Raw genomic sequence first — 25,099 nt, forward strand, 5'->3', positions numbered from 1 at the left:
GAAATAAACAATTCTGCAATGAACTCCCCCAGAGCACACGCTCTGAATAATCTTGACTCGTGAGATACAATCAATTAAATGTGAGAAGATGCCCTGAATCACCAGGAGGTTATGTTAAGTTCAGTCTACCAGTAAGGAGACCTCTGACAGGAATTATGAGTAGGTTTTACTTATGCTTTCACTGTGAAAGGGTTTGGTCCAGGCAGAAAGTCCAACATAGAAAATCCACTACAAAAAAAGAAAAAGGACTTTGATTAAAGTTTTACTTGGTTTAATAGGAAAAGAAAGTAGGTTATATTTGGTTAAGTTATAAATGTTATTTAGAAACTGAGGGTAGATGTCTGTTCTGAGATGTTTGGTTCAAATCAATACTAGTGCAATTGCAAAGTCTGTGTTGTACTTTTCTTGAAATATAAAGGGAAAAAGAAACATTAAAAATGTAAGTGATTTTGACAGCCTATATAAGAATGATTTCTTAAATTGCACGTTTATCTCATAAAATTATCATTTCATCATTTCATAACAACACTAAAAGTTACCAAAAATAGGTGTGAAAGACATAAAAGTCATAACAAACAGCTCCAACAAGGGGTAAATATCCAAAATATATAAAGAATTCTTACAACACAACACAACACTAAACAAGTAAACAATCCAGTTAAAAAATGAGCAAAGGACCTAGACCAGTGATGGGCAACCTTTTGAGCTTGGTGTGTCAAACTTCGCCAAAAAACTGAGCATAACTCGGGTAGTGTGTCACTTTGAGGAAAAAACTAACTCCAAGACTCTAGTCACAAATGTTTCATCCTCAGGAGCAGCAAATGTTTCATCCTCGGCATGTGGCCGCGTGTCATCAGAAATGGCTATGTGTGTCAGTGCTGACACGCGTGTCATAGGTTTGCCATCACTGACCTAAACAGACACTTCTCCCAAGAAGACACACAAATGGGCAACAAATATATGAAAAGATGCTCAACTTTACTAGCTACTAGGAAATGCAAATAAAAACTACAATGAGATATCACCTCACACCTACAAGAGAGGCAATAACAAGTGTTGGAGAGGTTGTGGAGAAAAAGGAACCCTCATTCACTGCTGGTGGGAATGCAAACTGCTTACAGCCACTATGGAAAACATTGTGGAGGAGGTTCCTCAAAAAGTTAAAAATCAAGTTACTATACGAACTAGTAACCCCTCTTCCAACAACTTTGAAAACATTTATTTGCCAAGATAAATGCACCCTTTTGTTAATAGTAGCATTATTCATAGTGGCCAAGACATGGGAACAACTGAAGTGTCCTTTGATAGATGATTGGATAAAGAAGATACGGTACATATGCAATGGAATACTACTTAGCCATAAGAAAGGATGAAATACTACCATTGTGACAACATGGATGGATCCTAAAAAAATGTCATGCTAAAAGAAACAAGTCAGACAGAAAAAGTAAAAAAACTGTATGATTTCACTTATATGTGTGATATGAAACTGAAAGAAACAAATGAACAAACAAGAAAGATAAATAAACAAAAACTTATAGACACAAACAACAGTATGGTGGTTGCCAGAGGAAAAATAGGATTGTGAATTTTCTGGCTATGTCTTTTGGAAGAATACACAGAAGTGAACAATTTTTTAGATTGTAAAACAGCTTTTAATTATAAAGAGGCATCGTTTTAGTATCTATCTCCAAGTCAGTAAATGGTCAAAAGTGAATAACATTTGGGCAATATTTAGAATAACTAAATTTCACAGGACATTTTTATAAACTCAAGCTGTTTTATGAATGCTTAAAAGCTAGTGGAATTGAAATTATGCTTTCCTTTCCTAAACAGAGCAGAAGATAAGTTAACTTGATTTTCCTTTATCTCTACATTGTCTCAGGTAACTTCACATGCACCTTGTACATGGTTTAGATAGATAAAACATAATCCTATGTAATAAAAGGGTAATATGTAAATTGACTCTAATGGTGGAATGACCAGTCACTACTATGAGGTGCACTGACCACCTCTTGGTCCCTTCCCCCGGCTGGCAGACTCCGATCGCCCAATGGTGAATTGGGAACCGGAGGTGGGTGGCGGTGGGGGGTGGGGCCGGCTGCTGGCAGCCGGGGAAGATGAACCTGATTGCAGGTCAAGCTTAGGGACCGTACCCGCACACAAATTTCATGCACCAGGCCTCTAGTAAAATATAAGAAGTGTTACCTTTAAATTTTTTTCTCCTTGGAAACTTTATCTTGATTACTACTTTATCTATGTTTTCCCTTTCACCACTTTTGAATCAAACATCTCAGAACAGACATCTACCCTCAGTTCCTAAATAATATTTATAACTTAACCAAGTATAACCTACTTTCTTTTTCCTATTAAACCAAGAAATGCCCTCACCAAGTTTACTATCACTTATTTATTCCAAAATTTAATAAAGCCTTTTCCTTTGGCAGCTCTTCAACAGTGAACTCTATTGAATATAACTTTAATTTCCAGAACAAAGCAGTCTCTGAATTTATTACTTGGCCACTTAATTCTTTACATTGAAGTCTCTGCTTTTATTATCCATGCATTAGACACGTTCTTCAAACTCTTTCCAAAGCCCCCACTGTTTCTTTCTTACACCTTTAGGTTCAATATCTTATCTAATCCTAAGTCCTCTATAGGCATCTATATGCTGATTATATAGCTATAGCTGTAGATATAGATATAGATATAGATATAGATATAGATATACTAGAGGCCTGATGCACGAAGATTTGTGCAAGAATAGGCCTTCCTTCCCCTGGCTGCTGGCACTGGCTTCCCTCTGGCACCTGGGACCTGGGCCTTCACTCTGGCAGCTGCCTTCTGCCTTCACTCCAGCCCTGCTTCCCTCCTGTAGCTCCCTCCACCCCTGTCCCCCCCGCCTCATAGCAGGTGTCCCGCCCAGCCCTGGCTGATCCACGCCTGTGCGTGTGCAGTGCCCAGAGGCCTGGAGCAGCCGGGGTGGGCAGAACACCATCTTTGTCACGTCAATTTGCATATTCCCTCCTTATTGGCTGTGGGCGCTGCCATCTTTTGTCATGAAGTGACAGTCAATTTGCATATCCATCTTTATTAAATAGGATATATATATAGTGTCAGCAATAAAAAAAAAAAAACATGCCGAAACCGGTTTGGCTCAGTGGATAGAGTGTCGGCCTGCGGACTGAAAGGTCCCAGGTTCAATTCCGGTCAAGGGCATGTACCTTGGTTGCGGGCACATCCCCAGTAGGGGGTGTGCAAGAGGCAGCTAATTGATGTTTCTCTATCATCGATGTTTCTAACTCTCTATCCCTCTCTCTTCCTCTCTGTAAAAAATCAATAAAATATATTAAAAAACAAAACAAAACAAAAAACCCCACAAAGTTGTTTTATAATCACAAAAAATAAGAGAAAGAAATACTTGTCTAATTGAAAACAAATATCCTCAAAAAGGGTCAAAACCAATTTATAAAATCATCATCAACTTTTAAGTAAAACTCATGACAATTTTTTCTGCTATATTAATAGTTACATAGCAAGTCTTCAGTTTTAACCTGAAATTTTTGTATGTTATTTTTTCCAAATGTTCAAAATTTTAAGATTAAGCATAATAAATATAAAAATTATCAATTTAAAAATTCTTTTACTCTTAAATGTCTTTTTATCAATTGTCTGTTTTGATCCTATGACAATAGATTTATCAGCCAACACTGTTTTCACCTTCATATTGCTATGGGAACTGAGGCATGCATAAACGCAAAAAAACTGTCTGAGATCTTTTGCTGTAGCAAATGTTAAACCCAGCATTTACATTAAGATTAAACTCTAAGGAATCCATACTCCAATAGAACAGCTGTGACACAGTCAATGCACCAGCCTGACAGGAGATTGTAAATTCTCTTGATTTAATGATAAGGTTTTGGTACATAGAATACAGACTCAAAATCTGCGACAGGAGCTCTGTGAGCAAACAGGGAGCCACTGAAATCTTCAAATGGGAGGTAAATGTGTCTAAATAGAAGATGAGGAAAGAAACATTGAGAACTGTGGATTAGATTAATCTTATGTCTCTATGATCCATCAAATTATATAATTAAATCAAAGTGGACCCTACCTAAGAAATTTTTAAGAAATATTTTTATTTGAATGTAATCTCTCTCTACGCATTAATAGCATATTTCTAGTATTTGGTCATTAGCATTCAAATGACTCTAAGAAAAATTATTAAATGATATGAATGATTAGCAAACTCAAATCCATTTTCTGTATACTTGAAAATTGTAAAATTATCATTGCACTTATTTGAAAAATATACTCAAATATTTATGGCTATAACTTTATCTATATTACAGTGTATTGTAATTCCCATTTATCAATTGCTCCTTCAAGTTCATTAGGAGAGTTGCTATGATAGTTTAGGTATTTAGGCTCATAGAAAGAAAAAAATGATATGCAAGTGCTCACAATTTACTATTGCCCTTTTTCACACTGTTTAATCTTTTTAAAAAAGACTCCAAATTTAGTAACATTGTTATTTAATTGATAAACTTGTGAGAGCTTGCACATACTACAGAGCCATTCTTTGACAATAAGCATGTGTTCTTTTACTACCCCACATAGCCTGCTATGTTCATTGTGTTATAAGCTATACCATAATCAATAGTAACCAACTTACCCAAGGTTTACCTGGTATAACTGCATATGATCCTTGTTATTGCCAAAATGGTCTATAAGTTTCAATTATTTTGAATATATTTGTTTAGAATGTATGATGCCCCTCTGGGATTCTATCCATGAATTAGATTATTAATATATTTTAAAATAACTGGAAAAAATATAATGAGGTCTCATAGGCATAACAAAAAAGCAGTTCTCTCAAAGAGTCTTTTGAGACCAAAACAGACTTCCAGGTAAGTGGAAAGCCATGTTAAAATAATGATATAAATAAAATTAGGATGCAGTACTATTATATTTAATAAAGATAACTTGTTAAATACATAAATATGAAAATGTTTTACATTTTCTCAAGATATTAGCAAATCAGGTAACAATTATTTAAACTATGTATCTTTGCTTTTAATGTGGGATATTGTCAATGCACCAGAGAATTTTGAATTAGGGATTTTGGAGGGGTGGAAAATCTGAACTTTAGTCTCTGTTCTACTTGTAACTAGTTATATGTTCAAGTATTAGCTTCTGATGCATTTTTTTATTTGAGAAATGAGGAAATTGGTATACATTCTTATGAACCAAACAATTAATCATTTTAATATTTTTTCTATTTGAAAAATGAGATAATGATGGTTAATTCTTATGGTTACTTTTACTTTCAGAAATTGGATTTTAAATGAACATCTTTAGAGAAATGTATTATTCATTGAATATATATATAGAAATCCAATATTGAGACAGGCATAGACATGGAAACAACTCAAGTGCCCTTTGATAGATGGTTGGAGAAAAAAGATGTTGTATGCACATATAAAATAATACTACTCAGCTATAGAAAAGATGAAATACTGACATTTGCAACAACATGGATGGATCTTGAAAATATAATGCTAAGCAAAATTTGTCAGACAGAAAAAGTTAAGAACCATATGATTTCACTCATATGTGGGATATAAAACTGAAAGCAACAAATGAACAAACAAGAAAAACAAGTAAAAACTCATAGACACATGCTGGAAGCCAGTTCCAGCATGTCAGCAGGGCTGAATCATCTGGGAAGGCTAAAAAGCATCTCCCCCAAACCTGAATAGGATTGCTTGCTGCCAGACAGCTCAGAGCATCTTAATCTGCATGTTATTGCCTCCTGTTGGCCAAACACCTGAACAGCTGTAGGCTATTCCCCAAACTGATAATGCTTCTGTAAACCCTACCCTTTGAAGTATATTATCTCCATCTTGCCTTAGGACAAATTGTGTTAATAAAAGCAGGGTCCTGAGTAAAGGAGGTAGTCTTTAGTTCCTTTAGCTGAAGCTTCTCTGATCCCCAATGCCTTTCAAAATTATCTTTCATCTTTGGACACCTTATTGAATCTACCTGCAGCTCCTTTCTCCAGTTTGCTGAACCCTTTGTAATGCTGGGACAAGAACCCCCGCAGACACAGACAGCAGTATGTTGGTTACCCGAGAGAAGGAGGTAGGGAATAGTAAAGTGTAAAGAGGATCAAATATATGGTGACAGAAGAAGATTTGACTTTAGGTGATGGGCACACAATGCAATATATTGATCATGTATCATAGAATTGTACACTTGAAACCTATATAATCTTATTGATTAATGTTGCCCTCTTATTTAAAAAAAAAAAAAGACTAGGCATTCTGATAGTTTTTTAAGAAGAAGACAAATCAGACCATAAAGAAGAGACTTTTCTTTATTTGCTTAAGTCACTTTCTTAATTTAATGAACAGAAAAGTTTGGTTTCTGTTGACTATGACTTTCTTCAGGGCGTCTTTCACCTCCTTGTTCCTAAGACTGTAGATCAAGGGGTTCAACATGGGAATGATCACTGTGTAGAAGACAGAGGCCATCTTATCTGTGTCAAGGGAATGGTTGGAGCTTGGCTGTAAGTACATAAAGATCAGGGTCCCATAGAATATGGTGACTGCTAGCATGTGAGAGCCACAGGTGGAGAAAGCCTTGCGTCTTCCCTCAGCTGAGCGCATCCTCAGGATTGTAGAAATAATGTATACGTAGGAGACAAAGACAACCAGAAGGGAAGAAATGAACATGATACCAGCACAGGCAAAGATCCATAGCTGTTTGGAGTGAGTGTCTGAGCAAGTTAGCCTGAGGAGAGGCATGTCATCACAATAGAAATGGTTGATGACATTAGAGTGGCAATAGGAGAGGCGAAAGGTGAGGATGGTATGAAACAGTGCAACGAGGAAGCTATAGCTGTAGGGGACAGCCACAAGCTGAATGCAGATTCCTGGGGACATTACAACCATATAGAGAAGAGGGTTACAAATGGCCACATATCGGTCATAAGCCATGGAAGCCAGAAGCAAGCATTCGGCCGTCATGAAAGCTAGGAAACAGCCTAACTGAGCGGCACAGGCATTGAAGGAGATAACATTTTGTTTGTATAGGAAATTCCCAAGCATTTTGGGTGTAATGACAGAAGTATAACAGAAATCCACAAAAGCCAGGTTGCTAAGGAAGAAGTACATTGGTGTGTTGAGTCTTGCATCTGTCTTAATGACTAAGATCAAACCCAGGTTGCCTACTACTGTGAAGAGGTAGATGGATAAGAAAACCACAAAGAGAGGCATCTTTAAATCCTGACGATCTGTGAGGCCCATGAGAATAAACTCCTTTACCTGGGTGCAATTGATCTGGGCCATGTACCTTCAGTGTGTCTGGATGGAGAGAGGAGAATTAAACCCATATTAATTAAATTAACCTTAAAACTCCAAAATGTGTTTTTATTACTTAACATCCTGAAAATCAGTTTTATTGTTAATATGAAAGCATTAATATTAAAATGATTAGTGGTATACTTGGAATCTGGGCTGGGACAAAGAATAAAATTAAATGTGTTGGAGGCAAGACTTATTTCTTTCACCTAAATCAATTGCATTATAAAGTTAATAACTATATGGTAGTAAGCAGTCCATATTTGCTCTCTGTTCAAAGCTCTTGTGCATTATATTATTCACAATTAAATATTAATTTTTCAAAACTTAAGAAATATTATTGGTATTGAAAAAAGTTAACATGAATAACACAAAGGAAAATGAATGTTCTGTGGTAACATCACTCTGACGGAACTGTTACTAAATTTATAATGTCATGTGCCATATTTATTTCACTTTGTCCATTCAAAAATTAAAAACAATTTTGAGGAAACTAATAAATTGCTTTGTTCACAGTGGACATGACTTGGTATATTAGACAGATAAAATTACTAATATTTCCTGTCTTTTCAATGACTAATGGCTTTTATATACTACACCTCTTGCTCAGGTAATTTAAAAAGTTTTCATGCAATCTACTGAATGAGAGAAAATATTTGAAAATCATATTATAATAAGGAGTTGATATCCAAAATATATAAAGAATTCATACAACTCAATAGCCCGAAAACCCACACAAAACACACAGAAAAACCGAAAAAAAACCCATAAACAATTAGATTAACAAGTGGGCAGAAGATCTAAATACTAAACATTTTTCCAAAGAAGACATACAGATGGCCAATAGGCACATGAATAGATGCTCAATCTCATTATTCACCAGGGAAATGCAAATGAAAATCACAATGAGGTATCACCTCATACATGTTATAAAAAAAACACAAAAACAAAACGTGAGAAATAACAAGGATTGGCAAGAATGTGGAAAAAAGGGAACCCATGTACACTTTTGATGAGAATGTAAATTCATACAGACACTGTGGAAAACAATATGGAGGTTCGTCAAAAATTAAAAATTGAACTATCATAGGATCTGGCAATTCCACGTCTGGGTATTTATCTGAAGAAAATGAATACACTAAAGACTACTACAGCCAATCACCAACATGATATGGGTAAGATATTAGAGTTTTAAAATCCTAGTCTGTGGCCCCACAAATATATAAAATCCATTTTGAAACAAATAAGCAACTTTTGATTGGAAATTTGGTTTCCAAGTCCCAAGAACCAGCTAAGTCTTCACTGTTTGGTACCTGTAAGACCTTCAGTATGTCATCTCATCTTATATTGATACATATATATGCAAACATATTTGAAAGCACATTTTATATGACCTTTTACCATGTAACCCAAATATTTATAATGTTTTAAAAATTTGAAAATATTGAATATAATATATTATATTCAAATTATACTCACATCTCTTCTGTCACAACCAACACTCAGTAATCTAATCAGAACATTTGTTTTGTGGTCTTTAATTACTAAATTCCCTTGCATGCTTCTCTACTTTCATATATGCTTTTTTCTATGCTCACCTCTACCAGGTTTATTGAGAATAAAGAGTTGAAGGGAAAACTCCTAATTATCTTTCAAGGCCTACCAAAATCCTAGATCTTCTACAAAGACTTTTTGATTTCTAATTCCCATACTCTGATACCCAAGTTTCCCTCTTTGTAATGGAGACACATTTTACACACAGTTCATTTATGTAACATTTTACATTTATGGCAGCCATCTTCTCCCACATTTCTTCTCTTGATAAATTGTGGACTTCATGCATAAAATTCATGATTTTTCATACATTTCCTACTCTAGCCCCTTTGAGATGCTTGATGTGGAGAATTAAAGATTAACTTTCGTGCCCAGCCAGCATGGCTCAATGGTTGTGTTGACCCTATTAACCAGCAGGTCACAGTTCAATTCCTGGTCAGGACACATGCTCAAGTTGCAGACATGATCCCCAGTATAGGGTATGCAGGAGGCAGCCAATCAATGATTTTTTCTCATCATTTATGTTTCTATCTCTCTCAATAAAAAGATAGGTTTAAAAAGATTATTTTTGTAATAATATTTCAATATTCATTCCCCTTGCTCATAATATGTCTTTCGGTGCATTATGAGACATATTGAAGACTTGATTTCAATACTTTCACTTCTTGTCATAGGTACAATTATTAGCTTTTGTAAAAATGAGAAGAGCTTTGCTATAGATTACAGTCTAGCCAGTTAAGTGCCTGACTTATTCAAATAGTATAATTGATTCCATTTTGGAGATCTCAAATCTTATTTTCATTTCAAACTAATAAGAACTGTATTATATGTAATATCTGAAATATATACAGAAATAAAATTAGAGAGAACACTCTGCTCTATTTTCAGAAAATGCTTACCTAAATGTTTTTTAAGAACATTCTATTCTCTTCTACTTAATTTAAAAATTCCTTCTTCCCAATTGTAAAATGCAGCCTTTGAATCTACCTGAGTAGATGGCATTCCTATTTCTTCTGCAAGTGGGTTTGGGCAGCAACAAACTGCTGGGTTTTGTCAGTGACTCTAACCCAAGGGATCTTATGTAAGAATATGATGCAAGTAAGATCATCTAAAAAATTACAGTCCAAACTCCATAGGGATCCCAAGGCAGGCTGGAGATCAATTAACATTACCTCTGGTTTTGAGGGAACACCCCTGTATGGCTCTCCCTTTAGTCTGACATTATTACTCTAACTAGAGACCCAGTGCATGAAATTCATGCACTGAGCAGGGGGTGTCCCTCAGCCCAGCCTGCACCCTCTTCAATCTAGGACCCCTCAGGGGATGTCCGACTGGCAGTTGGACATCCCTCTCACAATCTTGGACTGTTGGCTCCCAACCGCACACCTGCCTGCTAGCCTGATCACCCCCTACCCATTCCCTGCAAGCCAGATCACTGCCTACCTGCTCCCCTGCTGGCCCGCGATTGCATCCAACTGCCCTCCCCTGCCAGACAAATCACCCTCAACTGCCCTCCTCTGCAGGCCTGGTCACCCCCAAATGCCCTCCCCTGCAGGCATGGTCCCCCCCAACTGCTACCTTCCCCTGCATACCTGTTTGCCCCTAACTGCCCTCCCCTGCAGGCCTGGTCCCCCCCAACTGCTACCTTCCCCTGCAGGCCTGGTTGCCCCTAACTGCCCTCCCCTGCAGGCCTGGTCCCCCCCAACTGCTACCCTCCCCTGCAGGCCTGGTTGCCCCTAACTGCCTTCCCCTGCTGGCCTGATTGCCCACAACTACCCTCCCCTGCAAGCCATATGTGGTGGCCATCTTTGACCACATGAATGTGGGAGGGCGTGAGGACCAATTTGTATATTACCTCTTTATTATATAGGATACTTGTTTCTATAACAATCGTTTAGGAAATACTTTCTCAACCTTGGCACTTACTATTTTGGGATGGATAATTTTTGTGTGAGAGACTCTCCAGTGCTTTATAGGTAATTCAGCTCATCCCCAGCCTCAACACTCTAGACAGCAATTTATTCCTTTACACCCCCTTGTCATGATAAAAATCAATAATATTTATAGACATTGACAAATCTCCCCTGGGGAAAGAAAATCATGCCTGATTGACACCATTAGTTTGCAGTGGTCTCTTGGTACTTAATTTGAAATATATTAAAGCACTCATAAGTATGTTAAAATGCTCTTATAATCCTAAACTGGGTATTCAGAGTGCCTTCACTTTTGTTTATTTTTGGCCAATAACTAGTTATGTAACTAGCAAATGAGATAATAGAATTTCAAATATACATATTTTTTTCATTTCAGAAATAACACAATGCAAATTCTTACAGTAGTTGTTACACATAAATTATAATTTTAAGCCAAACTTGCATACAAAGAATTGAGAGAATGATTTCATTTTACAGTGAACAAATCTTTTTTTAGAACCAACTAAGATCAAGACACTCAACTAGTTTTATTATTAGAGGAGAAAAAAAGATCAGTAAGGACATGTCACTTTTGTATAGTCAAATCATTTTTTAAATTTTAGGACCCCAGAAGCCTGGTTTCTATTGATGGTGACTTTCTTCAAGGCGTCTTTCACATCCTTATTCCTGAGACTGTAGATCAAGAGGTTCAGCATGGGAATGATCACTGCATGTCATCACAATAGAAATGATTGATGACATTAGAGTGGCAATAGGAGAGGCGAAAGGTGAGGATGGTATGAAACAGTGCAACAAGGAAGCTATAGCTGTAGGGGACAGCCACAAGCTGAATGCAGATTCCTGGGGACATCACAACCTTATAGAGAAGAGGGTTACAAATGGCCACATATTAGTCATAGGCCATGGAAGCGAGTAGCAAACATTCAGATATCATGAAAGTGAGGAAACATCCTAACTGCGCAGCACATGCATTGAAGGAAATAACATTTTGTTTGTATAAGAAATTCCCAAGCATTTTGTGTGTAATGACAGAAGCATAACAGAAATCAACAAAAGCCAGGTTGCAAAGTAAGAAGTACATTGGTGTGTTGTTTCACGTCTGTTTTAACAACTAGGATCAAACCTAGATTGCCTACTATTGTAAAGAGGTAGATGGTTAAGAAAACCATGAAAAGAGGCGTCTTCCACTCCTTTTGATTCGTGAGGCCCACAAAAATAAACTCCTGTACTTGGGTGCAATTAATATGGGCCATATCTCTTCAAGGCATCTGCTTGAGGAAGTAGAGAAAAGAAGGAAGTTCAAGTTGCCATTCCCACATGTGGTGTTTTATACTTTAGCGTCTTGTAAAGAGGTTTTGTTGCTAACAGAGATTGCTAGCATACTGGGATATTGGGAACAGGATGGATGGCAGAGAGAAATATATGTGGGACAAGCATATGTCTCCTCTCCCAAACCCATTATATATACAAAGATGCAATAGTCCACCTTGCCTTGGTTTCTATTCAAAGGTCTTATCCATTAAGCTATTTAAAACTATAAACTGCCTTTTTAAAATGGATTTTTTATTGAAAATATGTTAACATAAATAGCATGAAAGTAAACAAATCTGCAGTGGCACCACTGTGACAGATGTCATTGTACCTGTGCAGAGACAGCTCCACATTGTCCCAACCCTGTCAGAAACATTATATATATATACATACATACACACACACACACACACACACAAACATATATATATACCCACACACACACACATACATATATACATATATATGTATATATGGTAATAATTTATCACCTTAAGGTTACTACAGTTTGCAAAATAATCTTTATAGTTATGCTAATAATGCAAATACTAAAATGGGTAACTATAGAAGGTGCAATAAGGCAATTATTTACATCACTTCATGTCACTGAACTTTAAGTTGAAACCACATTATTATGCCCATAATAATGATGAGGAAGAGAAGATTGGAAAAGAAACACCCAAAACAAAATCAGATGGCTGCTGTAAGTATAGTTAGTTGGGTTTCAAATCCATATGTTTCTGACTCAAAAGTCCACACCTCATTACTATACTATCAATATTGCATATCTTATTTATTCTGTTATTAGAAACTTAAATTATTTCTAGGTTTTGATTGCTATAGTATTGAACAAACATCTTTATTTCTAAAAGATTAACTTACATGATCAGAGAATAAATCCTCATGTATTTTTATGATATACTAGAGGCCCAGTGCATGATTGAATCATGCACGTGTAAGGTCCCCTACACGCTTTCGCTTTCGATTGCAGGGGAGCTGGGTGCCTGTCTGCTGGTGCACCAGGCCTTTCAGAAGCCTCCGGCGACGGAGGCTTCCAAAAGGCCTGGTGCACCAGCAGACAGGCACCCAGCTCCCCCACTTTTGATGGTCCGCGGCGGGATGTGAGCTCGCTGCCCCAGAGGCCCCTTCTATTCCGCAGCACAGCCATGGCCCAGACGCTGAGCTCATGCCGCCGCTGGTGAAGCGAGCTCAGCGTCCCGCTGGCCCAATCGGCTACCCCGGCCACCCCGAGTCCCGCCCCCTGCGCCTCCTGCTGGCCCAATTGTGGGCATAGCGGAGTGATGGTAATTTACATATTACCATTTTATTAGGTAGGATTGTAATTTAGAATAAAATTGTTGTTTTCTTTCTAAGAAATTCAGAAATGTATGTCTCTTTAAAAGCTGATTTATAAATTTCTTGTGGTCTGTGGCAAAAACAGAGTCTGAAAGCACGGAGCTAATGATACATCCATAATAATATTCTCATTATCTGGCATGCACGTATCTTGCATGTTCTTTTGTGCTCTATTGTAATCTGTTTTATTTTATTTAAATCAAATAATTCTGATCAAGATTCTAAAAATTGAGTTCATGATCTACTAGTAGTGACAAACACCATTTCAAAAGCCACACTTTATCAACAAGAGACCATCACCATTTTCACCAACATAAAAGTATATTCACAATTTATCTATAAACATCTCCAAGAGACACTTCCCACCCTGATCTGCATACTCTGTCTTTATCTTATGTCTTGATGATGTCTATTTGTCACTTCTTTCGGCCTCTATTTCAATCCACTCATTCCCTCATTTAATAATATATGTTGGGAACTATTAATTTCCAGACACTGGAGTCTGCATATAGAGCATTGAAAAAACAGACAATATAGTAGACTACAAAGAATGAAAACTTTGTCCAAATTTTCTTTATTTTTCTGGTCTCTTTTCCTCTCATTTGTGTTTTTTTCCCCTCCTTTCAGAATAAAATCCTATCTAATAAAAGAGTGATATGCAAATTGACCATAACTCCACTACACCCACAAGCCATGCCCACCAGCCAATCAGGAGTGAGTATGCAAATTAACCCAACCAAGATGGCTGCGGCCACGGAGTGAGCAGGAGGCTTGGGTTTCCATGGTAGTAGAAGAAACCAAGCTTTCTGCACACCCTGGCAGGCCCAGGCCTCCACTCAAGGCTACAAAGTTTCAATTATAGAAGATAAATAAATCCCAGATATCAGGGCCTTCACTTGGGTCGCTGGGGGGTGTGGCTGGCCTGCAAACCACCACAGGCCTCTCACCCAGGCCACTCCATGCCCTAAGGGAACCCCCACCCTGATCCAGGACACCCTTCAGGGCAAACCAGCTGGCCCCCACCCATGCACCAGGCCTCCATCCTATCTAATAGAAGAGTAATATGCAAATTTACCATCACTCCAACACAAGATTGCTGCCCCCATGTGGTCAAAGCTGGCTGCCCCATGTGGACACAAGATGGCCAGAAGGGGAGGGCAGTTGGGAGGGACCACGTCTGCAAGGGAGGGCAGTTGTGGGTGATCAGGCCAGCAGGGGAAAGCAGTTAAGAGGGACCAGGCCTGCAAGGGAGGGCAGTTAGGGGTGACCAGGCTGGCAGAGGAGGGAAGGTAGGGGCAACCAAGCCTGCAGGGAAGGGCAGTTGGGGGGGACCCAGGCCTACAGAAGAGAGCAGTTGGGAGGGGCAGTCCTGCAGGAAAGGGCAGTAGGGGTGACCAGGCCTGAAGGGGAGGGCAGTTAGGGCAAACAAGCTGGCAGGCAAGCAGTTAGGCATCAATCAGGCTGGCAGGGGAGTGGTTAGGTGGTGATCACGCTGGCAGGCAGAAGCAGTTAGGGGCAATCAGGAAGGCAGGCAGGCGAGCAGTTGGGAGCCAGTAGTCCTGGATTGTGAGAGGGATGTTCAACTGCCCGTTTAGGCCCGATACTAGGATCGGGCCTAAATGTGTAGTCAGACATCCCTCGAGTGGTGACAGATTGGTGAGGGTGCAGGCTGGGCTGAGGGACACACACCCCCGTTCACGAATTTCGTGCACCAGGCCTCTAGTAAATAAATAAATAAATAAATAAATAAATAAAACTCTGACATTTGTACATACAAGCCATTTTACTTCATAAAAAATAAAGTATGAATTACATTTGAAAGCATATGTGACTTTTTAGGGGCAATCTTGTCCCTAAAATTTTTTTATAATCCCAACTCCACTCAACTGTTCCAACATCCATGGACATCCATTGGTATCATTAATATAACTAGTCTCCATTTGTCAATAATAATATTCTCTCCATGCTTCTCTACTTCTTTTGTTGCCATTCCTAGTCCCCTTCCCTACAGACAAACAAAAAGGATAGTTGAAAGGAAAATTCTATTTATCCTTCAAAACCTGTGGAAGTTATCGCCTCTTCATTGAAGAGCCACTTCCCATGTTGAGTTACCAAATTTCACATTTGACCCCAGTTTAGAAATTGTTTCAACTTTGTTTTTTTTGTGGATCATAATCTTTTTCTTTTTTTAATTGAATTTACTGGGGTGACATTGGTTCACAAAACTATACAGGTTTCAGGTGTACAACTCAGTAAAACATCATCTGCACACTGCAACATGCCTCAATCTCTCCAAGCAAAGTTTCTTTCCTTCCATGTTTCCCCCACCCTTTGTTCACCTTCACCAACCCCCCTAACCCCCCTTTCACTCTGGCTATCACACACTGTTCCATACATATATATTTATATTTATATATAGTTTGTTTATTTGTTTAATCCCTTCACCTTCTTTCATCCAGCCATGCCCAAGTCCCCTCCCCTATGACAAATGTCACTCTGTACCATGTATTCATGCCTCTGTTTCTCTTTGGTTCATTGGTTTATTTTGTTCATTAGATACCACATGTAAGTGAGATTACATGGTATTTGTCTTTCTCTGAATGGTTTATTTCACTTAGTATAATAATCTCCAGGTCCATAAACTCACCAGTGGTCTATATTTCTTTATTCAAATGATATTAAGAAAGAGTTAAGAAGTTTTCTTTTAGATATACTTGTTAGTTTAATTTTGTTAACTTAGTTATTACAAGGATTTTAGCCAACTTTAATTATAGTTCTTCAAGATGAAACAATTCGTTATACCCAACGATATCCAGGAATTTTTAAAAACGCAAAAAAATAAGAAAGATTGAATGACTTACTTCTCTAATCCACATTTTATTGCTCAGTTTTAACTTATTTAATTATTTTCTTATTTTTCTCCTGACTCCCAGAAATATTTATTTCAATTTACATATCTGCACAACCCTTAGCAAAGTTCGTGACTAATACCTAGCCTCTGTATTAACCACATAACTACAATACCTTTAGTTTATTTTTTTAATTCTCAAATCTTGGCCTCTTTTAATTCCAAGGATTACTTGGAAACCTGTGAGTCAGCCACCTGACCTTTAATTTCTCTGACACAGTGGCAGCCTATCTTACCCATCTCTTTACTCACCTACAGAGTTCTAAAATCACATTGATTTAAAAGAACAGGATACATTTGTCAGCAATCTCTTTAACGCAGCCTTCACGTCCTTATTCCTCAGGCTATAGATCATGGGATTCAGCATAGGGATCACAAGTGTGTAAAACACAGAAGCCATTTTATCAGTGTCCAGTGAATGGCTAGTTCGAGGCTGCAAATACATGGATAGTAGTGTCCCATAGAAAATTGTGATGGCTGTCATATGGGAAGCACATGTAGAAAAGGCTTTTTTCCTTCCTTCTGACGAACGTATCCTTAAAATGGATAGAACAATGTTGAAATATGATACTAGGACTATAGTCATGGAACAAACCAAATTTGTAGCTGCAGATACAAAAATGACTGTTTCTGGGAAGTAAGTGTCAGAGCAGGACAAGGCTAACAGAGGGACAGTGTCACAGTAAAAATGATTGATCACATTGGAAGAGCAGTAAGACATAGAGAATACAGAAGATGATGTCACAATAGCTGTGGAAAAGCTATAGGCATAAGTGAGTGATACTAGCAGAAGGCAGATCTGGCGAGATAAAACCACCATGTAGAGCAGGGGATTACAAATGGCCACGTAGCGGTCATAGGCCATCACAGCTAACATGGAAACCTCAGCTACAATGAAAACCAAAAACCCTCCCAGTTGGGTGGCACATTCATAGTAGGAGATGGTTTTCTTTCTTACTAAAAAGTTGATCAGCATTTTAGGGGCAATGACAGTAGAGTTGCCAAGGTTGATGATAGCCAAGTGCCGGAGGAAAAAATACATGGGGGTCTGTAGTCGAGAGTCAACACTGGTGAGAGTGATGATGCTCAGGTTCCCAGCCAAGGTCAGCCCATAGATGACCAGGAAAACAAAGAAGAGTGGAATCTGGAGATCTGGACTGCCCGAGATACCTGTGAGAATAAACTCAGTGACCCAGGTGAAGTTTTCAGGAGCCATGAATGAGTTTGGGAATTCATCTGTTTGGGGGGAAAAGGAAGACATGGGTTAGAAAGTTTAAGAGACTGCCATTAGATGGCAAAGGCAATTTCTTAGGTGAGATTTCCTGGAATCATGTGTAATTCTAACTCAGTTATTAAAGTTTCTAGATCTAATAAATAAACATTTCAATCATTTGAGAGAGAGAAAAGGGAAGTACATCAATTTAAACAGATGGTCCAGCATTATAAATGTTGAGGATTTACTTCCTACAAATTATAAGGATGTTATTAGTTTGCAAACAAACATTTGAAGCCATGATTCATCTGATGTCTCTTGTATTGAATGGAAGAAAGGCTAGAGAAATGGTATGTCCCCAAATAATTGAAAATGTCTTTTTCTGATTTCTTCATCCAAGACTTCTTGCTTTTTTCCCCTTCTGAACAGGTGATTCTAGTCACTATTCTGCCCCATTTTTTTTATTCTATCTTCTATAACTTCTAATAGCTGGCACTTTGAACTTGCATATTCTGCCATCTATACCTGTTAACTGCTTTTCTTATTTCTCATCTTAATAACTCAGTCAGAAATACATAAAGGTATGTCCACAGATCTATTTTTCAGGTTACTGGTTATCTTTTTAGCTTCAAAAGATTATCTCTGTAAAAATTTTATGGCTTTTATAATTCAATCCACTTTGCTTTACTGGACACAACTTCCTTTTTTTCTCGTTCATGACTCTTTTCCTTCTTGCCCCTCAAGTTTATGCAAGTCCTCATATTCTTTCCACTGTTTGATTATAACCTGTAATTTTATTGATATAATTTTGTAACATTATCTTAAAATTTCATAAAACATACCCCACCTAAATTTTTAGTTAATCTTTTTCTTAATATTTATTTTTTAACATTCTCTTTTAGGTCAGTAGAGTTGAGGGCAACCCTGTAAATGAACATTTTCTTCCTTGGTTTTATTCTCACCTTGAGAATATTATAAAGTTTCTGTCCTATCAAACCAGGAATCAAGCCTTGCTCCTGCTTCTGCAGTGTCTCTCCTCAAATAGGAGCCCTTCTTTTGGAGGTCTCCTCAACTAAAACATTTGCAGACTTATTTTACTATCAGACAGATGGCTTATCACTGCATTGATGTCATATTATGCTTCTGTACATGTTACCAGATTTCACAGAAACATTTTTGAGAGAACTTGTGTTGGATGGTTACATTCTCAGAAAGGATATCATTTGGAGTTTAGGTAGTTGTATATCCAGTTTTCTCTCACATCCTATGAAACATGCAGTTTTCACTTCAGCTAATAATGTAGAAATAAAACTTTGGTATAAATCATCTCAGTGAGCAAAATTCCATTGCTTCAGTAGTGATATAATTTATCTAAGTACATAAGATATAATTGTCAGCTTTCATTTGGAAACATAAATAGCTGGATGATATTTAAAGCCTTGTATTCTAAACATGTTATAAATACTGAAAACAAGCCTTACTTTTAATATTGCATTATTTGATTATATACGATGTCCAGTTCTTTCAAAAATGAAAGTTGAGTTGCTCAGTTTGAGGAAGAGTTGGGATCTTTTAAAGGCCATTATAGAAAAATAAGGTACATATTTTCTACCCACCTGTAATGGAGAGTCTGTGTCAGTTTCAAGTGAGAATCTCTGTGTGGCTGTGGCAGTAGGAGTTTATGGGCTCTATAAGCCTTTGAGACCCCAACTCTGAGGCACTGATGACTCTAGGATCCCCAACTTGCCTTTTACATCCTTGGGGAAGATGCCACCTGGAATTGGTTCCTTAACTAGATCTCCCTCTAGGAGTTCAATCAGATACTCCTTGAATCTCCTCTGTGGCAGTCTGGACCTACTTTAATGAACTTACTCATGTATCATTGCCATGTTGAAGGTATATCATCACACAATGAAAATGATAAGTCAGTAAATGTTAGTATCCTTTCTTGGAAAATTGAAAAAAAGAAAAAATACTACATGAAATAAAGGATTCAATGCTTAGCCTTTTCTCAGTATTTTTTTCTCCAAATTACTATGCACATACATGAAACATTTATTAGGATGTGAAAAACCCCTATTGTTTATTTTAGAAATGAAAAGCAATACCATATACTGTTATATGTAGAAGGCTACTTATTACAGCATTTTTTTAGAGCAGCAAAAGAAATAAAAACATACAAACAAAAAAATTTCCAACAAAGGATGCCCAAATACAATGTGACTGACCTGCACTCCACAATAGTATGCTGATATTAAAAAATTAAAACAATAAAATAATGCTTATTGGCCAAGAAATATGCTGATGATGAATCCTCAAGTAAGAAAGTCGCAGGGAACATGATGTATTACAATTTTTTTTTCTGAATCACAGAATTTAATTTGCTTGCTATTACCAATTTTGTTCAAATCTGGCCCCCTTGCTTCCAGAGAGAGCATGAATGCAGACCTTGAGTTCCACAGTTACACTGTGGATAATTGTCTAAATCCATGTACATCTAAATCTTGAATCAAGCAGCCATGGGATATTTAGTACAAAATAATCCAAATGCCATTCAGTTTTGTGAATTTTGCCAAAATGAGAAATCTTGCAGTATCTCATTTTTTCCCAGGTTTAAAGGTGTATTTTTTTCCAGTGAAATCAAACAGTAGTTGTCCTTTTGTGCCTGGCTTATTACACTTAGCCTAATATCCTACAGGTTAATTCATCTTGTAGGGTGTGTCAGAATTTCTTTTCTTTTCAAGGCTGAATAATATTCACCTTGGTGGTATGTATGCACCACATTTTATCCATTTATCCATCAAAAGCCATAAGATGCTTCCATCTTTTGGCTATTATGAATAATGCTGCCATGAATATGAATGTACAAATATCTTTGGAATTCTTGCTTTCAATTCTTTTAGGTAAAACACCCAGAAATTGAATTTTGGGTCATATAATAAATCTATTTTTAATTTTTTGAGGAATAGCCATTCTGTTTCACAGAAGCTGCACCATTTTACACTCCCACCAACAGTGCACAGGGTTCCAATTCTTCCTCATTCTGGCCAATACTAGTTCTTTACTATTTTTATGATAATAGACATCTTGATGGGTGTGAAGTGGAATCTCATTGTGATTTTGATTTATATTTTTGTATTAATTAGTGATATTGAGCTTCTTTCATGTACTAATTGGTATATGTCCATCTTCAGAGAAATGTCTATTCAAGTTCTTTGCCCATTTTTTTAATTGGAGTGTTTGTTCTCTGTTACTGAGTTGTTGGATTTATTTAAATACTCTGGATGTTATAATCCTTCATCAAATACATAAGTTACAAATATTTTTTCCTATTCTGTGGGTTGCCTTTTCACTCTGTTGGTAGTGTTCTTTGATGTGCAATAGTTTTAAATTTTGATAAAGTCCAATTTATTCATTTCTTATTTGTTGCTTCTGCGTATGGTTTCATATCCAGAAGTCATTGCCAAATCCATTGTCATGAAATGTTTTCCTATATTATCTTCTAAGAGTTTTGTAATTTTAGCTTTTATATTTAGGCTTTGACTCCCTTTGAATTAATTTTTGTAAATGGTTTAAGGTAGTAGTCCAACTTCATCCTTTTGCAGGTGGGCATCCTGTTTCCCCAGCATCCTTGCTGAAAATACTGTCCTTTCCTATACTGTCTTGGCATCCTTGTTGAAAATCATTTGACCATATATGTGAGGGTTTACTTCTCGGTTCTGAGTTCTATTTTTTTATTGTTTAACGTATTACAAATAGTAGTACATATGTCTCCTTTTTTCCCCTCTTGACCTCCCCTCAGCCTTCCCCATCCCCCCGCACATGCCCTTACCCTCCTAGTGTCTGTGTCCCTTGATTATGCTTATATGCATGCATACAAGTCCTGTGGTTGATCTCTTACCCTCTCCAACCTTCCCCTGCCTTCCTGCTGAAGTTTGACAGTTTGTTCGATGCTTCTTTGTCTCTGTATCTATTTTTGTTCATCAATTTATGAAGTTCATTATATCCCACAAATGAGTGCGATCATGTGATATTTATCTTTCTTAGACTGGCTTATTTTGCTTTTGTTGCAAATGGTAAGAATTCCTTCTTTTTTACAGCAGCGTAGTATTCCATTATGTAGATGTACCACAGGTTTTTAACCTTTTACACTCGGATGTCGAGTGTGACTAGACACGGTTAGCATTAAGATTAAAATTACTCTTTGAATGTATCAATAATTTGAAATATAAAAAAATCCAAATAAATAAGTTTGTATGAAAAGAAACTCCAGTTTTTTATTCTACTGCCGTGCTTTGTAAAATCTGGGGTATTTAAAAAATTAAATCCCGACTAGAATAAAGGAATCGAGAAAAAAGCAAGCGAATGCAAAGGGTTAATCCACTCATCTGCTGATGGGCACTTAGGCTGTTTCCAAATCTTAGCTATTGTAAATTGTGCTGCTATGAACACAGGGGTGCATATATCCTTTCTGATTGGTATTTCTGTTTTCTTGGGATATACTAGTAGTCCTAGAAGTGGGATTACTGGGTCAAATGGAAGTTCCATTTTTAATTTTTTGAGGAAACTCCATACTGTTTTCTTCAGTGGCTACACCAGTCTACATTCCCACCAGCAGTGCACGAGGGTTCCTTTTTCTCCGCATCCTCTCCAGCACTTGTCGTTTGTTGATTTGTTGATGATAGCCATTCTGACAGGTGTGAGATGGTACCTCATTGTTGTTTTGATCTGGATTCTATTTCATTGGTCTCTATGTTTTTCTTTATGCCAGAACCACACCATTTTGATTACTATACTTTTTAGCAAGTTTTGAAATCAGGCACGGTGAGACCTCTAACTTTGTTCTTTTTCACCATTGTTTTTAGTATTCAGGGTTTCTTGAATTTCTATATAAATGTTCAAGTGGATTTTTCTACTTCTGAAAAAAAAATTACTGGGATCCTAATAGAGATTACATTTAATGTGTACATTGGTTTGGGTGGTATGCACATTTTAAGAATAAGTCTTCCAACTAATGAAAAGGGATATCTTTCCACTTATTTGTGTCTTCTTTAATTTTCTTCAGCAATATTTTATGGTTTTCAATGTACAAGTCTTCCACCTGCTTGGTTAAGTTTACTCTCAAGTATTTTATTATTTTTGATGCTATTATAGAGGGAACTGTTTTTTTAGATTTTTTTTCATAATGTTCATTTTTAGTATATAGAAATGCACTGATTTCTTTTTTTTAATTACTTTATTGATTAAGGTATCACATATTTGTCCTCAACCCCCTCCCCCCGTTCCCTTCCCAATCCCCCCCACACGCAAGCCCCCCTCCCCCTGTTGTCCGTGATCATTGGTTAGGCTCATATGCAAGCACACAAGTCCTTTGGTTGATCTATCTCCCTTGTCCCCACCCTCCCCTACTTTCCCTCTGAGGTCTGACAGTCTGATGGATGCTGTTCTTGTTCTTCAGTCTATGTTGTTCATCTTATTTCTGAGTGTTGACATTGTATCCTTCAACTTTACAGAATTTGTTTATTAATTCTAACAGTTTTTTTTGTATAACACAGTTAACTTTCTATTTAAAAACATTTTAAATACCATTTTAAAATTATACAATAAATATATTCTCATGGATACAAATTCAAGCAAGCCAGAAGAATATAGACTAAAAAGTAAATGTGCACCCTTCACCTCCATTATTCTTCCCTCCCAACCAATTGCTCCCCAAAGGTAACTGCCATTAATAGTTTGGTATTTGCTCTTCCATGTTTAGTTCTTTAGTATTACATTTTTAAAATTCTGTCCTATATAGATGAGACTGGAGAATTTTATTAATATTATTTATCTTTACTCATAGATTGTGTACTAGTAAAGTAATGGAAGCAATAGAATTTGAAAAAAATATATATGTGACCAAGTTTTTGAAGTATAGTATAAAAATGTTAGTCAAGAAAATAAAATTCATTTATAACAATAAACATGGTTAGGGACAGGATCTGAAGCTAACATGGTTAATACAATTGATATGATTAGATAATGCAACTTGGTATTTCTTTTAGTTTGTTCAGTTTGTTTTATTCCATTTTTCATTTTTAAAAATTGAAAAATTCAAGTTTTATTGAGATTACAATTATATTTATTTTGGGTGTACAATGTAATATTTTTATATGCATATATATTATGAAACAATTACAACAATCAAGCTCATTATCATATTCATCATCCAAAATTGTATATCATATATTTTGTGTCAAGAACACTTAAGATCAACTTTTAATAAAATAAATTCCAGTACATTCAAAAAAGGGGAAAAATAAATACAATGCATGGATCTGAAATAAAGAGACCTTGGTTCATGTACTGGTTAATGCCCTCACAACTATTACTTGGATTATGATGATAGATTGAAACAAACATGGTTGAGGTAATGTGTATATTTTTAAAAAATCTAAATAATGCCTTTTGAACAACAAGGAGAATACTAAGATGTGAGGAATCTGTACATTAGCTGCGTGGGACACAATGTGAATGAAGCATTATGTTACCTGAGTCCATAGTCTCTGTGCACACAAGCTCATAAAGGAGACAAAACAGACATGACTGATAATGCATTTCACCTTGGGTTCTATCAGTTATCTTTCATCTTTGTTGCTACTGCTATAGATTGTTCAAAATATTGATGCCATTTCAGCAGATGGCCAGTTAATTCATTTATCTTGAGTTTTCTGATCCAAAGTGAGCTTGTGTACCAGGAGGCTGCAATAAGCCAAAGTTAGCCACAGTGTGAGGACCTGTCAAAGGTGACTTTTTTTTTTCTTTTTTGTGGTTCCTAGTGAAAAAAAATCTTCCCATATGCCCACTGTATCCTTGAGATAAAAATTATTAACTCAATCTGATTTGGAAATTTTATTCTGAGGTGGCATGCTTTAAATCCTATATAGACTAGATTCTTTTAAAAATTAAAGTTATTAGGGTGACAATGGTTAATAAACCTAGATTCCTGAAACAGTTTGTTCATGCTGTGTTATCATCATTCACACATTTACTTACTTTCTTGCCTCCTGTCTTCACTGCACATTCTTCTTGGTTTAATCATATTTATCTTTAATATACAGTGACTGCTATGAAATATATATTACTCATTTTCTGGTTAATTTTATACCATTTTAAATATTAAAGACTTTTTTATGTTTACCTCTGCAAGTCTAAGTTCAAACAAAAATTTTATGTGATTTTCCTTATTTCTAAATAATTTCAACTCTGACCTTGAAAAATCACTCAGAACTTAGATGATCTGGCTACAATATTTATCTGATTGAAGTGAAGAAGACTACAGGGAGATATCAGAGAAAATGTTTCTTCCAGAAGAAGAAGAAAATTAGCCTGGTAAAACATTTCTAACTTTTGATGCTGTAATTGGACTGACAGAACATTAAACAAAGACTCGCCTTTGCCACTGAATATTAAGGCT

The 25,099-nt window shown here is 36.7% G+C and overlaps 2 protein-coding genes across 2 annotated transcripts; both read right to left on the reverse strand.

Annotated features, from left to right (window-relative positions):
• Positions 1–6,392: 6,392 nt before the first annotated feature.
• Positions 6,393–7,352, reverse strand: LOC103302259 (olfactory receptor 1044). Its single transcript, XM_008159296.2, has one exon. It carries the CDS (start codon positions 7,350–7,352, stop codon positions 6,393–6,395), a length of 960 nt encoding a protein of 319 aa, XP_008157518.2.
• A 4,084-nt stretch (positions 7,353–11,436) lies between these two features.
• Positions 11,437–17,643, reverse strand: LOC103302258 (olfactory receptor 8J1). The gene is made up of 2 exons (XM_008159295.2): positions 16,756–17,643; positions 11,437–11,511 (listed from the first exon to the last, which is right to left on the reverse strand). The coding sequence occupies exons 1-2, from the start codon at positions 17,641–17,643 to the stop codon at positions 11,437–11,439; spliced, it is 963 nt and encodes a 320-aa protein (XP_008157517.2).
• Between the last annotated feature and the right edge of the window lie 7,456 nt (positions 17,644–25,099).

Source organism: Eptesicus fuscus, chromosome 13 (genome assembly GCF_027574615.1).
Source record: "Eptesicus fuscus isolate TK198812 chromosome 13, DD_ASM_mEF_20220401, whole genome shotgun sequence".
NCBI classification, from domain to species: Eukaryota; Metazoa; Chordata; class Mammalia; order Chiroptera; family Vespertilionidae; genus Eptesicus; species Eptesicus fuscus.

What these genes read in the sequence shown, in the direction of transcription:
- LOC103302259 (XM_008159296.2), bottom strand. Translation starts at nt 7,352, where the DNA reads ATGGCCCAGATCAATTGCACCCAGGTAAAGGAGTTTATTCTCATGGGC.
- LOC103302258 (XM_008159295.2), bottom strand. Translation starts at nt 17,643, where the DNA reads ATGGCTCCTGAAAACTTCACCTGGGTCACTGAGTTTATTCTCACAGGT. An exon ending in ATAGCCTGAGGAATAAGGAC is followed by an intron (nt 11,512 to 16,755) that starts GTGAAGGCTGCG and finishes CTCAGGAATAAG; the next exon opens with GATGTGAAAGACGCCTTGAA.